This window comes from Pan troglodytes, chromosome 20 (assembly GCF_028858775.2).
Source record: "Pan troglodytes isolate AG18354 chromosome 20, NHGRI_mPanTro3-v2.0_pri, whole genome shotgun sequence".
Taxonomy (NCBI): domain Eukaryota; kingdom Metazoa; phylum Chordata; class Mammalia; order Primates; family Hominidae; genus Pan; species Pan troglodytes.
The window spans coordinates 41731066-41747614 of NC_072418.2; the positions used below are offsets into that span (position 1 = coordinate 41731066).

General features: G+C 52.7%; 1 protein-coding gene across 2 annotated transcripts in view; it reads right to left on the reverse strand.

The window, feature by feature from the left end:
• The window catches only part of MAP4K1 (mitogen-activated protein kinase kinase kinase kinase 1), a 28327-nt gene extending 12126 nt beyond the window's left edge, over positions 1-16201 (reverse strand). The window contains exons 1-20 of one of the 2 annotated variants that reach the window (XM_003316316.7): positions 15804-16201; positions 15575-15632; positions 15361-15451; positions 14190-14254; positions 12383-12438; positions 12238-12285; positions 12032-12074; positions 11869-11941; positions 10602-10733; positions 9239-9301; positions 9047-9128; positions 7932-8048; positions 7619-7697; positions 6146-6204; positions 6024-6067; positions 5898-5945; positions 4218-4260; positions 3612-3774; positions 3453-3535; positions 393-477 (exon numbers count right to left, since the gene is read on the reverse strand). In XM_003316316.7, coding sequence (XP_003316364.1) covers positions 393-477; positions 3453-3535; positions 3612-3774; positions 4218-4260; positions 5898-5945; positions 6024-6067; positions 6146-6204; positions 7619-7697; positions 7932-8048; positions 9047-9128; positions 9239-9301; positions 10602-10733; positions 11869-11941; positions 12032-12074; positions 12238-12285; positions 12383-12438; positions 14190-14254; positions 15361-15451; positions 15575-15632; positions 15804-15902 — 1531 coding nt within the window. In that variant the 5' untranslated portion in view covers positions 15903-16201. The remainder of the gene's footprint in view (positions 1-392; positions 478-3452; positions 3536-3611; positions 3775-4217; positions 4261-5897; positions 5946-6023; positions 6068-6145; positions 6205-7618; positions 7698-7931; positions 8049-9046; positions 9129-9238; positions 9302-10601; positions 10734-11868; positions 11942-12031; positions 12075-12237; positions 12286-12382; positions 12439-14189; positions 14255-15360; positions 15452-15574; positions 15633-15803) is intronic. The other variant, XM_009435539.5, reaches the window with a different exon arrangement.
• Between the last annotated feature and the right edge of the window lie 348 nt (positions 16202-16549).

A 16549-nucleotide genomic window follows, 5' to 3' on the forward strand; every position in this document is an offset into this window, starting at 1 on the left:
AGCAATTATCCTGCCTCAGCCTCCTGAGTAGCTGGGATTATAGGCACATGCTACCATGCCTGGCTAATTTTTGTGTTTTTAGTAGAGACGAGGTTTTACCACGTTGGCCAGGCTGGTCTCAAACTCCTGACCTCAAATGATCCGCCCGCCTCCGCCTCCCAAAGTGCTGGGATTACAGGTGTGAGCCACCACACCTGGCTGCCCTCTATGCATCTTTGATCACCAAATCCTGAGTGTAAGGACAAGCTCCGCCCCTGTTTCAGCCTGGCCACACCCCAACTCCATTAAGCTCCTCCCCGTCCCTGCCTTTGTGCCTTCCTTAGGCTCCTCCCCACCCCTACTTTTGCTCTCCCATTCCCTGCAGGATCTCCTTGACCCTCCAGAATGCCCACCCTTGGTGGAGGGATGTGTCCAGGCGGCCGTGCTGTGGATCCGGAGGGGGCAGCCATTGAACAACTTTACGAGAAGGGCACATCCCTGGGCAGGTCGCCACGGGGCCAGGCAGCAGATCCGGCAAAGAGAGCAGGGAACAGGAAAGGGCAGTGGTTACGACTCTGGAGCGAGAGTGCCAAGGTTCAAATCCTGCCTCTTACCTTGGTGCAATTTCCCATAATCTATCCCTGTAATACACTTTTTCATACACTGAGTTTTCTTTTCAGTTTGTTTTTGCGTTTTTTTGTTGTTATATATTTCTTTTTTTAGTTTTTCCTCCACTATCCTAAATCATCAGCATTTGTGTTTTTTTAAGACGGAGTCTCACTCGGTTGCCCAGGCTGGAATGCAATGACATGATCTCAGCTCACTACAACCTCTGCTTCCCAAGTTCAACTGATTCTCATGCCTAAGGCTTCTGAGTAGCTGGGACCAAAGGCGTGTGCCACCACACCCAGCTAATTTTTGTATTTTTAGTAGAGATGGAGTTTTGCCATGTTGCCCAGGCTGGTCTTGAACTCTTGGCCTCATGTGATTCACCTGCCTCAGCCTCCCAAAGTGCTGAGATTACAGGCGTGAGGCACCACTCCCAGCTGTCAGTTTTGTTTTTGGAGATGGAGTCTCACTCTGTTGCCCAGGCTGGAGTGCAGTGGTGCAATCTCAGCTCACTGCAACCTCCACCTCCTGGACTCAAGCAATTCTTCTGCCTCAGCCTCCTGAATAGCTGGGATTACTGGCACACAACACCACGCCTGGCTAATTTTTGTATTTTAGTAGAGACAGGGTTTCGCCATGTTGGCCAGGCTGGTCTCGAACTCCTGACCTCAGGTGATGCGTCTGCCTTGGTCTCCCAAAGTGCTGGGATTACAGGCATGAGCCACTGTTCCTGGCCAGCATATATATATACACACATATACATATATATATACACACACACACACACACACACATATACACACACACACATACATATATACACACATATACATATATACACACACATATACATATATACATATATACATGTACATATATACACACATATATGTATATGTGTGTGTATATATATGTATATGTATATATGTATGATTAATTATGCTATGTATTTCATCTTTGAATCATTTCCAGTACTGGAGGTATAAATTATACATACTTTTAGCCGGTAGCCAACCAGGCACGGCTGTAATCCCACCAGTTTGGGAGGCCGAGGTGGGAGGATCACTTAAGCCCAGGAGTTCAGGACCAGCTTGGGCAACATAGTGAGACCCTGCCTCTATAAAACATTTTTTTAAAAATTAGCCAAGCTGGGCTGGGCACGGTGGCTCACGCCTGTAATGCCAGCACTTTGGGAGGCCGAGGCTGGCAGATAACTTGAGGTCAGGAGTTTGAGACCAGCCTGGCCAACATGGCAAAATTCCGTCTCTACTAAAAATACAAAAATTAGCTGGGCATGGTGGTGGGCGCCTGTAGTCATAGCTACTTAGGAGGCTGAGGGAGGAGAATCACTTAGACTGGGGAGGCAGAGGTTGCAGTGAGCCAAGATAGCACCACTGCACTCCAGCCTGGGCAACAGAGTGAGACTCGATCTCAGAAAAAAAAAAAAAAAAATTAGCCAAGCACTACTAGGGAGGGTGAGGTGCAAGGATTGCTTGAGTCTCTGAGGTCAAGGCTGCAGTGAGCCATGATCGCGCCACTGCACTCCAGCAGCCTGGGCGACAGAGTGAGATACTATCTCAAAAAAAAAAAAGAAAAAAAAAAAGACTTTAGAGAGTTCTAATTCATTTTATGCATTTGTTGGCAAATTTGATCCCACAAAGGTGTATTATCACAACACTGACTACGTGTGTAGGCATTATGCGTGTACGTAAAAACACTGAAACCTCCTGAATAAAGAGATGTTCTTTTTGTACATCTCCATTTATGAAAGGTAAAATTTCTTGAGATCTTGGCTCTTTGGGCAACTGCATATGTGGTAGTGACTCATGGAGGTTTTGATGGATCTCGTCAAAAGACTCTAACTTCTGGACTCAAGCAATCCTCCCACCTCAGCTTCCCAAGTAGCTGGGACCATAGGTGTGTGCCACCACGCCCAGCTAATTTTTTAAATTTTTAGTAGCTGGGCGCCGTGGCTCATGACTGTAATCCCAGCACTTTGGGAGGCCGAGGCGGGCAGATCACAAGGTCAGGAGATCGACACCATCCTGGCTAACACGGTGAAACCCCGTCTCTACTAAAAATACAAAAAATTAGCCAGGCTTGGTGGCGGGCACCTGTAGTCCCAGCTACTCGGGAGGCTGAGGCAGGAGAATGGTGTGAACCTGGGAGGCGGAGCTTGCAGTGAGCGGAGATCGCACCACTGCACTCCAGCCTGGGTGACACAGTGAGACTCTGTCTCAAAAAAAAAAAAAAAAAAAAAAAGCAGGCCAGACGCGGTGGCTCATGCCTGTAATCCCAGCACTTTGGGAGGCCGAGGCAGGTGGATCACCTGAGGTCAGGAGTTCAAGACGAGCCTAACCAACATGGTGAAACCCCACCTCTACTAAAAATACAAAATTAGCCGGGCATGGTGGTGCATTGCCTGTAATCTCAGCTACTCTGGAGACTGAGGCAGGAGAATCACTTGAACCAGGGAGGCGGAGGTTGCAGTGAGCTGAGATCGCGCCACTGTACTCTAGCCTGGGCAACAAGCAAAACTCCGTCTTTAAAAAAAAAAAAAAAAAGCAGAAACAACAATCCTGCCTCAGCCTCCTCAAAGGTATTTATATGACCTTGGGTAAGCCACTTACCCTCTCTGTGCCTCAATTTCCCCATTTGTGAAATGGGGGATAATATCTCTGTGATATCTTCTTCACTCTGTGAAGCTTTATGCCATGTAATGATAGGAGATAAGTGTAGGGCACAGAGAAGCGCTCAACAAATGTCACCTGTTGTTACTGTCAGTCCTGCCACCCCCTCCCCACCCCACCAGGCATCCCCAGCCCCATCCAGAGGTGTAAGTCCTCAGCAGAGCTGAACCTCACCTTTCTCTTCATCTTTTCCTTCTTGGGAGGCAGAAGTGGGGGCTTGTCAAGCTCCCGGGAGGGTGGGTTCCAGAGTGAGGGTTCTGAGAGGGGTTAGGAGAAAATCAGCCCCCAAGACCCCCCAACCCTCCCACCCTCCACCCTAGCCTGTCCCATTACCTGAATGGGCGGTGAGGTGGGGGCTGCTGGTGGATGGGGGAGGCCCAGGACGGGGGCTGTTTGGTGGGGGCCCACTGGCACACCGGACCAGCACCCCCGGGCTCAGCTGCCCATCATCCCCCATACTCCCAGGACCCTCGTCTGATGGAGAACGGAACTTGGGCTTTGGAGACAGGAATGGAGTGTGGGGAAATACATCAGATGATCTCAGAGAGGGCACCCTTTTGCAACTCAAGTCCCTGCCTCCACCAGAACTAACAGCTGTGGCTCTGACCCACCCCCCCCAACAACATCTTGTGCCCCCTCCAGCCTTCCCCTGACATCCCCAGCCCGGACATCAACACACTTCAGAAACTAATGGGTTAATGCTGGATATACAGCAGGGGCTTCCTAGGACCAGCTACTGACCAGTGTCTAAGAGGCTAAATATTTTGAATCCGACCCTGAGGTTGAGGGATGCCACTTCCAGATCCCAATGTAGCCATCATCCTGGTCTCCCCAATTCCCTGCCCTGGAGAGCCCAGTATCCCAGCATCTAAGGACCTGGCCTCCTGGCCCCCAGTGGCCCTGAGGCCCCAGCCTCCCAGCTCTGGCCCAGGGCCTTACCTTGGGGGGAAGTGGAGGAGGTGTGTCCTCTGCAGGGGTGGGGCTGAAACACAAAGATGGGTTAAATAGCTGGGGGGCTGGGGAACAAGGACTCGGGGAAGATGGCATGGTTCTGGGCTGGAGGCCTGGGACTGGGGTCTGAGGTGAGGAGGATTAAGGGATGACTGGTTCTCCCTGGAGCCGAGGATTAAAGGATTAATAGCCAGGCTGGACATAGTGGCTCATGCCTGTAATCGCAGTGCTTTGGGAGGCCAGGGCAGGATGGCTTGAGCCCAGGTATTCGAGACTAGCCTGGGCAGCATAGCAAGACCTTGTCTCCAGAAAAAAATTAAAAATTAGCCAGGCGCGGCAGGTGCGCCTGTGACCGCAGCTACTCAGGAGGCTGAGGTGGGAGGATTGCTTGAGCCTGGGAGGTTGAGGCTGCAGTAAGCCATCATTGCACTCCTGCACTTAGCCTTGGTGCCAAAACAAATCATGAGTTTGAGACCAGCCTGGACAACATGGCAAGACCCCATCCTACAAAAAATGATTAGCCTGTTTCCAAAAAAAAGACTAATAACAGTAACAGCAACTCTTGGAGGTGGAGTGCTGACAGTGTACCACGGCTTTGCACCTTTACACCACCTAGTAACACAGGTGACATCAGCGCCGTGGCCCTGCTCTCCCTGTGCTGGCGCCACACACAGGCTGTCGCACGTGATGGGTGAAGCGAGTGCGCGCACCTGGAGCCTGACTCGGCCTGTGGGCTGGGGAGTATGGGGGCCTGGGCTGACTGTTGGGTCTGGATCTGGGGCTCAGCATCTGGCCTTTGGGAGATTTCCAGGTGCCAAGGTTCAGCCTGAGGGCAGGCAAAAAGACAGGAAAAGCTGAGGGCTGGGGCTGAAGGCTGGAGGGTGGGTCTGGGGTGAGAGTGACATTCGGGAGGAGTTTGAGACTGGGATGTGGCTGAGGGTCCAGGGTCATGGAGGATAGGTGGGGTCAAGTCAGAGATTGGAGCAGCAGCACATTCTAGAAGGAACTGGGGTCAGCTCTGGGGTGGAGAGCAGGTGGGGGGCTGACGCTGAGGGTCAAGTCAAAAGATTGTATAAGAAGATGGAAGGAGGCCAAGGAGATCACGCCTGTAATCGCAGCACTTTGGGAGGCTGAGGTGGGCAGATCATGAGGTCAGGAGTTTGAAACCAGCCTGGCCAACATGGTGAAACCCCATCTCTACTAAAAATACAAAAAATTAGCTGGGCATGGTGGCAGGCGCCTGTAATCCCAGCTACTCAGGAGGCTGAGACAGGAGAATCGCTTGAACCCGGGGAGCCAAGGTTGTAGTGAGCTGAGACTACGTCACTGCACTCCAGCCTGGGCCACAGAGTGAGACTCCATCTCAAAAAAAAAAAAAAGAAGAAGAAGAAGGTGGAAGGAAAGAAGGAAAGTGGGAGCTGGAGCTGGGATCAGGTTGGGGGTCAGGGGTTGGAGGTGAAGGGTTAAGGGAGGTGGGGTTAGGGAACAGGGCCTAGGTAGCTGGGCAGAGGGGCTGCATTGAGGGTCTAATCAGGGCTTAGGGCTCGGGGCTAGAAGAAAGGCAGGGGTGCAGCGGGGTCAGGAGTGGACAAAAGGCCACATCAGGGGCTTGTAGGAAGGTGGGGGCTGAGGTGGGGCCTGTGGAGCTGCAGGCAGGGCCTCACTTACATGTCCACGTCATCATAGTCATCGTCGGACGACTCTGACAGTTGCTTCCTGAAGGGTGACAGGTATGAGCCTTGGGGGCCTTGTCCACATTCCAGCCCCCTCCCCATCCTCCCTGGGGTCCCTGACCTGGGGCTGCTGCTCCTGAGGTCTCGAGGAGGCTGTAGGCGAGCCTGTGGGGTAGGAAAAGGGTCAGCAGTGGCCTCAGGGAAGCAGGCGGTGTGGTGGGGATTGGGGGGACAGCATCTCACGGTGTTGGCTGGGGGTCTGGTCTCCATTCCTCGGAGCTTCCTGAACTCCATGTGCCGCCCTGGGGTGGGTGGGGGAAGATAACCTGCTGTGAGCTGGGGGCAAGGGGTAATGAGATGGGTTTAAGAACAGAAAGAGTAGAATTGGCGGGGGCGTTGCAGTCAGGATGTTGGGGACTGCAAATCATCTCAGGGAACTGTCCCTTGGGGAAAGGGGTCTTGGATTACAGGGACTTCATTTGGGGGTCAAGTTTGGGATCAAGACCAGGTGCAGTGGCTCATGCCTATAATCCCAGTACTTTGGAAGGCTGAGGTGGGCAGATCGCTGGAACCCAGAGTTTGAGACCTGCCTGGACAACTTGGCAAGAACCCATCTCTACAAAAAATGATTAAAAATTAGCCAAGTGACTAGGCACAGTGGCTCACGCCTGTAATCCCAGCACTTTGGGAGGTGAGGCAGGCAGATCACCTGAGGTCAGGAGTTCATGATCAGCCTGGTCAACATGGTGAAGCCCCGTCTCTACTAAAAAAAAATACAAAAATTAGCCGGGCATGGTAGTGTGCACCTGTAATCCCAATTACTCTGGAGGCTGAGGCAGGAGAATCGCTTGAACCCAGGAGGCAGAGGTTTCGGTGAGCCAAGATCGCACCATCGCACTCCAGCCTGGGCGACAGAGTGAAACTCCGTCTCAAAAAAAAAAAAAAAAAAAAAACATTAGCCACGCGTGGTGAATAAGCCTGTAGTCCCAGCTACTCAGGAGGCTGAGGTGGGAGGATTCCTTGAGCCCAAGAAGTTTGAGGCTTAAGTGAGCTGTGATCACACCACTGCACTCCAGCCTGGGCGACACAGCAAGATCCTGTCGCAAAAAAATAAACAAATAAGTTTTGGGATCAGGAAGTTGGGGGCTCAATGTAGTTACAGGGTGTTTTCAGGATCCGTTTGGGTATTGAGGTTCTGATGAGATTTCTGAGGTCTCCCTGGGAACTCTATGGTCATTTTGCTTTTGTTTTTGTTTTGTTTTGTTTTGTTTTTTGAGACGGTCTCGCTCTTGTCGCCTGGACTGGAGTGCAGTGGCGCAATCTTGGTTCACTGCAACCTCCACCTCCCAGGTTCAGGCAATCCTCCCACCTCAGCCTCCCAAGTAGCTTGGACTACAGGCATGCACTACCACACCCGGCTAATTTTTGTATTTTTAGCAGAGACAGGGTTTCACCATGTTACCCAGGCTCGTCTTGACATCCTGACCTCAGATGATCTGCCCACCTTGCCCTCCCAAAGTGCTGGGATTACAGGCATGAGTCACCACGCCTGGCCTCTATGGTCATTTTGTAGTTCAGGTGCTGATGAGATTGTCTGGGGTCTCTTATAGGATCAGATGATGCTGAGGGTCTCTGGAGGCCTGATGGTAGGGGAAGGTGGTCTCTTAGGTCTATTATAGGGTCAGGTGTCCCCAAACATAAGGATTCTCTACTCACGACAGCAGTCTGCATCTGGGATCCCCAGAGAGCTGGAGCGGTGGGTGGATCTGATCCGCCGAGGGATAGCAGGGGGTAGCTGGGCAGAGGGGCAGCCACGTCAGGGCTCAGGACCCCCAAGCAGCCTCCTACCCTGCCCGGGGTCCATCTGCTCTCTCCTGTAACCCTCTGGGCACACAGCCTTTTACCAAGCTCCCCATCCTCCCTCCCTGTTTTCCCCCTAAGAGAGGCAGCAGGAAGGCACTGCTGGCAGCAGGCACAGCCTGAGAAAGACCGAGAGGTCCCCAGTGCTCTTGTCAGCCAAGGCTCTCACCTCGGGCTCCTCATCCTCAATGTCCCCAATGGAGGGTCCTTTCCCGGGATTCTTCAGTTTGTCAAGAAGATCCAGGATCAGGCCTCGATTCAGCCCAGGCTGGGATACCAGTTGATGCTGGCGGAGGGAAGAGGTGTCCGTATCCAGAGGGATGGTGTGGACAGAGAGGGCTGGTACAGGGCCTTGGGGACTGGACTAAAGGAATCTAGCTGGGGAGAAGGTGCCAGTGAAGGCAGAGGGCGGGGAAATCCAGGGAACTCAGAGGCCTGGGGTATTCTTTTTTGTTTGTTTGTTTTAAGACAGAGTCTCACTCTGTCACCCAGGCTGGAGTGCAGTGGCACAATCCAGGCTCACTGCAACCTCCACCTCCTGGGCTTAATTGATTCTCGTGCTTCAGCCTCCCGAGTGGCTGTGATTACAGGCTCGTGCCACCAAGCCCAGCTAATTTTTTTTTTTTTTTTTTTTTTGAGACAGGGTCTCGCCCTGTCACTCAGACTGGAGTGCAGTGGCACGATCCTGGCTCACTATAGCCTCCGCCTCCTGGGTTTAAGCGATTCTCCAACCTCAGCCTCCCAAGTAGCTGGGATTACAGGCATGCGCCACTATGCTCAGCTAATTTTTGTATTTTTAGTAGAGACGGGGTTTCACCATGTTGGCCAGGCTGGTCTCAAACTCCTGACCTCAAGTGATCCATCTGCCTCAGCCTCCCAAAGTGCTGGGATTACAGGTGTGAGCCACCATGCCCAGCCGACCGGTGGGAGTCTAAGACATTTTTAGGAATTAGAAGAATTTAGGTTTCTCAGAGCGGGGCTAGGAGAATTCCAGAGTTGTCTTGGAAGAGACTGTGCTTCCCTGGGGATTCAAGAGGACACTCAGGAACAAGTCTTGAGTCCTTTGGGAATTTGTCAGTTCTGGCAACTCAGGGTATTTGGGAAAGGTCTGGGGTATAACCCGGAGGGTCTCTGGTGGTGGGGGGTGGTCCTGGGAAATTCTGAGGCACTAGGGACTTTGGAAAGGCCACGGGGACTCCATGGAACAAAGTTATCCATGTCCTCAGGCGTTGTGGAAGGCCCCAGGGAATCCTGGGCTGAGGGTCTTGGGGAAGGGAGGGTTACACTGAGCATCTTGGTGGCGCTGGGTCGTTTCTTGGGACTCTTAGTCAGAGTGACTTTGATGAAGTTGTGGAAGGCAGCCGACCTTGGGAAGAAGAAGCCAGGTTCTGGGTGAGGGGACCAGAGACCCTCCCATCAGGCCACCCAGCCCCAGCCCTGCCCTCTCTCACCCTCCCTCCTGTCACTCTCTCGTACCATTTGCCTTTTTCCTTCAGTCGGGGAGGCTGGTAGCCACTCTTGGTCATGAGGAAGAGAACTCTAGAATAGTAGGGAAAGGACATGGGGTTCAGACCCTCGAGGGGGCCAGACCTCATGGCTTGAGGGGTTCCTAGTAGCATTGCGGTCAGCAGAGGGCAAAGTGAGAAACAGCATGGAAGTGAGGTTCAGGTTCTACAGTGCACCAGGGTGCCTCTCCTAAGGGAAGCCATTTATGAAGTGATAGAGCTATGGCAAGGCCAGGTGTGGTGGTTCACGCCCGTAATCCCAACACTTTGGGAGGCCAAGGCAGGAGGATAGCTCGAGCCCAGGAGTTGGAGACCAGCTGGGGCAACACAGTGAGACAAAAAAAAAATTTTTTTTTTAAATAGCTGGGTGTGGCAATGTGGGTCTGTAGGACCAGCTATGTGAGAGGCTAAGGCAGGAGGATCATTTGAGCCCCGGCATTCAAGGCTGAAGTGAACTACGATCGTGCCGCTGCACTCCAGCCTGGGTGACAGAGCCAGATCCTGTCTCTAAAAATAATAAGAATTAATTAATTAATTTAAAAAATGTCTGGGCGTGGTGGCTCACACCTTTAATCCTAGCATTTTGGGAGGCCAAGGCAAGTGGATCACTTGAGGTCAGGAGTTCGAGACCAGCCTGGTCAACATAGTGAAACCCCGTCTCTACCAAAACATACAAAAATTAGCCAGGCATGGTGGCGTGCACCTGTAATCCCACACTTGGGAGGTTGAGGTGGTAGAATCACTTGAACCCCGGAGGCAGAGGTTGCAGTGAGCTGAGATCTTGCCACTGCGCTCCAGCCTGGGCAACAAGAGTGGGACTCCATCTCAAAAATAAATAAATAAATAAAAATAAAAATAAATAAATAGGCTGGGTGCAGTGGTTCACGCCTGTAATCCCAGCACCTCCGGAAGCCAAGATGGGCAGATAACCTGAGGTCAGGAGTTCGAGACTACCCTGGCCAACATGTTGAAACCCCGTCTCTACTAAAAATACAAAAATTAGCCGGGCATGGTGGTGCACACCTGCAGTCTCAGCTACTCGGGAGGCTGAGGCAGGAAAATAGCTTGAACCCAGGAGATGGAGGTTGCAGTGAGCCAAGATTGCGCCACTGCACTCCAGCCTGGGCAACAGAGCAAGACTCTGTCTTAAAAAATAAAAAATAAAAATAAATATTAAATTAAATTTAAAAAATAGAGCTGCAGCACGTGCAAAGGTAGGCTCAAGTGGTGATCCCTGAATTGGAGGTTCCTGGGATGGAAGGCGGAAGCTGAGGGTGGGCTTTGGGCCAGGGCTAGACAGGATCTCTGGGCCTGGGGACCCCACGCCTGCCTACCTGAGAGGGTGCACATCAAAGAGTGGTGGCTGTAGCTCGGCCAGTTCGATGGCCGTGATGCCCAGGGACCAGATGTCACACAGCTCATTGTATCCTCCCTTCAGGGCCACAGCTGCCACTTCCGGAGCCATCCTGGGGGCAGACACGCTCAGAGAGCCAGAGGTGGCATGGGGACAGGAAGGGAAGGAGGGGCAGAGAAGGAGAAGGAGTTGAGGGGAGACGCAGCACACAGAGAGTCAGACGGAGAGACAGAGGGACAGGAGTAAAGACAGACACGGGCAGATGAAGACAGAGATGCAGACCAGGCGCGATGGCTCACGCCTGTAATCCCAGCACTTTGGGAGGCTGAGCAAGGAGAATGGCTTAGGCCCAGGAGTTTGAGACCAGCCTGGGCAACTTATCAAGACCCTATCTTGGCTGGGCACGGTGGCTCTTGCCTGTAATTCCAGCACTTTGGGAGGTCAAGGCGGACAGATCACCTGAGGTGAGGAGTTCGAGACCAGCCTGACCAACATGGTGAAAGCCCGTCTCTACTAAAAGTACAAAAATTAGCCGGGCGTGGTGGCAGGCGTCTGTAATCCCAGCTACTTGGTGGCTGAGGCAGGAGAATTGCTTGAACCTGGGAGGTGAAGGTTGCAGTGAGCTGAGACCATGCCACTGCACTCCAGCCTGGGCAACAGAGCAAAACTCCGTCTCAAGAAAAAAAAAAAAAGAACGAAAAAGAAAAAAAAAAAAAAACACCATCTCTACACAAATTTTAAAAATTAGCCAGGTGTCATGGTGCACACCTGTGGTCCCAGCTACTTGGGAGGCTGAGGTGGGAGGATCTCCTGAGCCCAGGAGTTCTAGGCTGCAGTGAGCCATGACTATGCCACTGCAATCCAGCCTGGGCCACAGAGTGAGAACCTGTCTCTAAAAACAAAACAAAATGAAAAGACAGAGAGGCAGAGACAGAGAGTGAGAGAGACAGAAACAAAGAGACAGAGAACACTGCAAATGGAGCTAGAGGAAAAAGACAGAAATGGATATGGAGGGACAGAGAAATCAAGATAAAAATCAACACAAACACCGAGAGCAACGGCCAGAAAAGGGCACAAAGAGAGAGGAAAATGGAAAACTCAAGAGACACCCAGAGAGAATGAAAGAATCTTCCAAGGAGAAAGGACGAGGCAGGGGAACGGAGCCAGGAAGGAGGATCCCGGGGAACCAGGGTAGGAAAACCACTGACCCCCACTCCACCCCTAGCTGCCCGCTGGGCGCCACTCACCAGTAGGGTGTCCCAATGAAAGAGAGGCGTCTGGCCAGCGTAGCCCCAATCTGGGCCGAGATGCCAAAGTCAGCTGGAAGCAGAGGGAGACATAGTGATCTGGGGTCCACTGCGCTTCCGGCCCCCCAGTCAGCCCCCCTGCTCAACCCCCAGCCTTACTCACCCAATCTGACCTCCCCAGCATCATTGATGAGGATGTTAGCTCCCTGGGAATGAGAGGGGATATGGGAGGCTGCAGAGACTCTCCCCAGCCCAGTGCTAGCCCACTCCGCCCGACAGCTCAAACTACCCTGATCCCTGAGCCCCCGAAATGCCACTCCCATCTCCTGGGCCCCACCCCCCAACAGCACCCCTGCACCCCCAGACCACCTTGATGTCCCTGTGTATCTTCTTCTGTGAGTGCAAATAGGCCAGTCCCTGGGGAGAAGGGTGGACAAGGGGACTGTGAGTGTTTGGGGGCTGGAGTGGGGCCCCCCTCCCCTCCCATCCCCAGAATCCCCAGGCCTCTCCTTACCTGGAGCACTTCCCGGCAGACATAGCTAATCTGGAGCTCTGACAGGGAGCCTGTCACTGCAAAGGTCACCCCGGCCAGGCCAGGCGTTGGATGGGAGCCAGGGAACCTGGGCTGGGGAGTCCTGCCCCCCCACACCAGCTAAGAGGATGCCATAGGGAGAGGGGAAGCAGGATAGGACCAGTGGGAGGGGGAGATGGTGGGGTGGTCAGTGACAGAAAGAGGCAGCAATGCAAATAAAAGAGGCCAATAGGCCTGGCGCAGTGGCTCATGCCTATAATCCCAGCACTTTGGGAGGCCAAGGTGGGTGGATCACTTCAGGTCAGGAGTCCGAGACCAGCCTGGCCAACATGGTGAAACCCCATCTCTACTAAAAAATACAAAAATTAGCCAGGCATAGTGGTGCGTGCCTGTAATCCCAAGTACTCAGGAGGCTGAGGCAGGAGAATCGTTTGAACCCAGGAGGTGGAGGTTGCAATGAGCCGAGATCGTACCACTGCACTCCAGCCTGGGCAATAGAAGGAGGCTCTGTCTCAAAAAAAAAAAAAAAAAAAAAAAAAAAAAATGGAAAGAAGGAAAGAAAGAAAATAAGCAAGATAAATAAGTAGAATATGATATAGTTCCTCAGACGCTGATAGACAGCAAGAAGAAACATAAAGCAAGAAAGGTGCGCGTAGGAGGAGCTATGACATTTCACAGAGGTGGTCAGTCAGGGCTGCTCTCTGAAGGTGACAGTGGGTGAAGACATGAGGGCTCCCACTCTGAGTGGGACCAGCCACAGCAAGTGCAGGGCCCCAGGTGGGATAGTCCCTGGTGGGTCTGAAAAGCAGCAAAGGGGGTGGGGTGGAGTGGAGGGGGAGGAGGAAAGTGGGAGGAGGTGAGATTGGCCAGCCTGGGGTGGACCCTGATGAGGAGTCTGGGCTTCTCCTCCGAGAGAAATGGAAGCTGTAGGAGGGCTCTGAGCAGGGGCGTCATGTGACTTTGCAAAATAAGGAAAGGCACAGAGACAGAGAGAGACAGAGAAACGGAGACAGATCATACATGAGACATACAAAAGGAACAGGATTGAAAAAAACAAAAAAATGAGACAGAGACAAAGACAGAGGTCAGAGGCCAAAATGTGGGGAGACAGACAGATTTAGAGAGAGACCCAGAGGGTGACGAGGTAAGAACAACACACAGGCAGAGAGACAGAAAGACAGACAGACAGAGAGAGGCCGTCAGACATCAGGTCTGACAGACCAGCTGTGGGATTCACTTCCTCTCTTTGGGCCTCAGTTTCCCTCCTGAGGACTTCTCAATGAAGTCCTTCCTTTTCTAACATTTGAGGTCTAGGGCTGGAAGGAATCAGAGGTTTTCCGCCTCCCAGATTCAAACGATTCTCCTGCCTCAGCCTCCCGAGTAGCTGGGATTACAGGCGTCTGCCACCACGGCTGGCTAATTTTTTGTATTTTTAGTAGAGGCAGGGTTTCACCATGTTGGCCAAGCTGGTCTTGAACTCCTGACCTCAGGTGATCCACCCACCTCGGCTTCCCAAAGTGCTGGGATTACAGGCGTGAGCCACCACACCAGGCCCAGCAGTTATATTAAAAAAAAAAAAAAAAAAAGCCAGGCACAGTGGCTCAAGCCCGTAGTTTCAGCACTTCGGCAGCTGAAGGCAAGAGGATCAGCTCAGCCCAGGAGTTTGAAATATGGCCCAGAAAGACAGTTCCTGTGAGATACACACACAGAGACGGAAGAGGTGAATTTGGGTCGGGGTTGGGGGGTGGGGATAGGAGGGGTGCTTGGGTCCCCTTGTCCTTTCTCTAACCTTGGTAGATGTCCTGGAGAGAACCAGCCCCACAGAATTCCATGCAGATCCAGAGTTTCTGCAACCTGCAGTGGTTCAAGAGTAAGAATAATAATAGCAGTAAATACATTATTATTTGCAGGAAAGCCCCTGGTTTGCTTCTGTCTTGTTCTAGTTCAATAAGAACTTTAACGTAACAGCTCTCATCACTCCACCTCTCCTTGTCTACCAGAGTGAGGTTGTTTCATTCCCATTTTACAGACAAGGAAGTTAAGGCTCAGAGAGGAAATGTGAGTTCCGGGGCAAGTCAACTCAAACCTAGGCCTTTGGGCGGGACCCCACTGCCGTCCCACGCCAACCTAGGAGGCAGGGCAGAGATCTCACGGGTTGTGGAGATTTGGAGGGGACAGAGGGGCCCAGGGCACCTGTTCTGGGGAGCAGAGGTCATTATTGGGGCATCTGGAATATTAATTTGGGGATCAGGGAATTTAGGAGTTTATATTAAAGGAGCAGAGAGTGAAACTGGGTGAGCCAAAGGGCAGAATGGTGAGAGCTTCGTTTCAAGGGAGTTGATTTCAAATTCAGTTACTATGAAGAGATCAATTTGGGGTACTCTTGGTCAGAAATGGGAATTTTAGATTGGAGATTAGATTAGAGGCTGCTCTGGTCAAAAAAGTGGGACTTAGGAGTGAGGATCAGGGTAGGGTTAGCCCAGTCAAAAATGGGGGTCCAGGATGGGAGGTCGGGTTATGGTGAGAAATGGAAGTTCAAGGTTAGAACTGAGGGTGCCAAGACCAGGCGCGGTGGATCACACCTGTAATCCCAGCACTTTCGGAGGCCGAGGCCAGTGGATCACAAGGTCAGGAGTTCAAGACCAGCCTGGCCAAGATGGTGAAACCCCATCTCTACTAAAAATACAAAAATTTGCCGGGCAGGGTGGTGAGCGCCTGTAATCCCAGCTACTCGGGAGTCTGAGGCAGAGAATTGCTTGAACCCAGGAGGCAGAGGTTGCAGTGAGCTGAGATCATGCCACTGCACTCCAGCCTGGCAACAGAACAAGACTCCATCTCAAAAAAAAAAAAAAAAAGAAAAGAAAAGAAAAAAAAAAAGAACTGAGGGTACCCCCGTCAAGAAATGGGGGCTCTGGGTTAGGGGCTGGGCTGGGTGCCAGGGTGGGTCTGAGGTTCATCACCAGAGATAACTCCCATGGTAGGCCACGATGTTGGCGTGCCGGCAAGTTTTCAATATGAGGATTTCCTTCTGAAGGGTGGAGACATCATCATCTGTGAGGAGGGCGGGAGAGAAAAGGCAGCTCGCATGGGGAGAGAGCTACAGGGGAGGTGATCCCAGTGTCCCAGGAGGCGAAGGTGGGGATGTGGGGAAGGAGCTCCATGTTCCCTCCTCACCAGGCTCCATCTTCACCATCTTCAGTGCCACCAGGTCCCCTGACACCTTGTCTCGAGCCTTGCAAAGGGGAAGTTGGCAGTCAGGCAGGCTCCATTTGCCAGAGTCCCTCCACAGCATCCCTGAGTCAAGCTCAAGAACTGGGACCCCCTCTTGCAGCCTCCTCCCTGCCGAGGGCTTGCCTTAAAGGTCACTGGTTGTAGGGTGTTGGGGACAGAGGGGCTTCCTCACCTTAAAGACTTCCCCATACGTGCCGCCACCCAGTCGCTGTAGCAGGTCATAGTGGTCCCGGGGGTCTCTATTGAAAATGTCAGGGTCCACGACGTCCATCCCTGGGGGCCTGAGCTGGGCCTGCGCCCAGGGGCCAGCAGGGCCTCAGGGCTCAACTTCTGGCACCTCCCTCCGTCCCCAGAAGCCCTGCACCCGCCTTGCCTCCGCGGGCTGTGGCCTCCCCCCTCCTCACTCTCGCTTCCTGCCCCAGCTGCACTGCACGACTGTGCAACGGGCTCCACCCGCCCCCCCCCCCCCCCCCCCCGTCCCCTGGGCTCTGAGAGCCTCTGAGGGGCAGCTTCTCTTGGGACCCAAGGGACCACCCTCAACCTCCAAGGCCCAGGGCTGGATGTAAATGTGATGCAAATGATCTTAATCGTAACTGGGTTGGAGGGGGGTGCCTTAGAACCCCCGCCCCCGTCTCCTAGGTAGTGTCTAAACCTCTGCTGGGTGCTTGAAGGTTTGGCCACAACCCGAAGGCGGCAGGTCTGCAAAGGGATGGCTATGCAGTGTACATGCCTGTTCACCTGTCACATACATGCACTTGGGTTACCTCCTCTGCACTGCGCAGGCGTGTAGACGTGCATCTGCCTGGATACCTGTGTGCACAGTACACACGTGGATGTACCCCGGGCATATACCTCCACATGCATGGCACATAACTGCATTTTGTAGGCCTGCAGTGTACAAAACCTATACATAATATA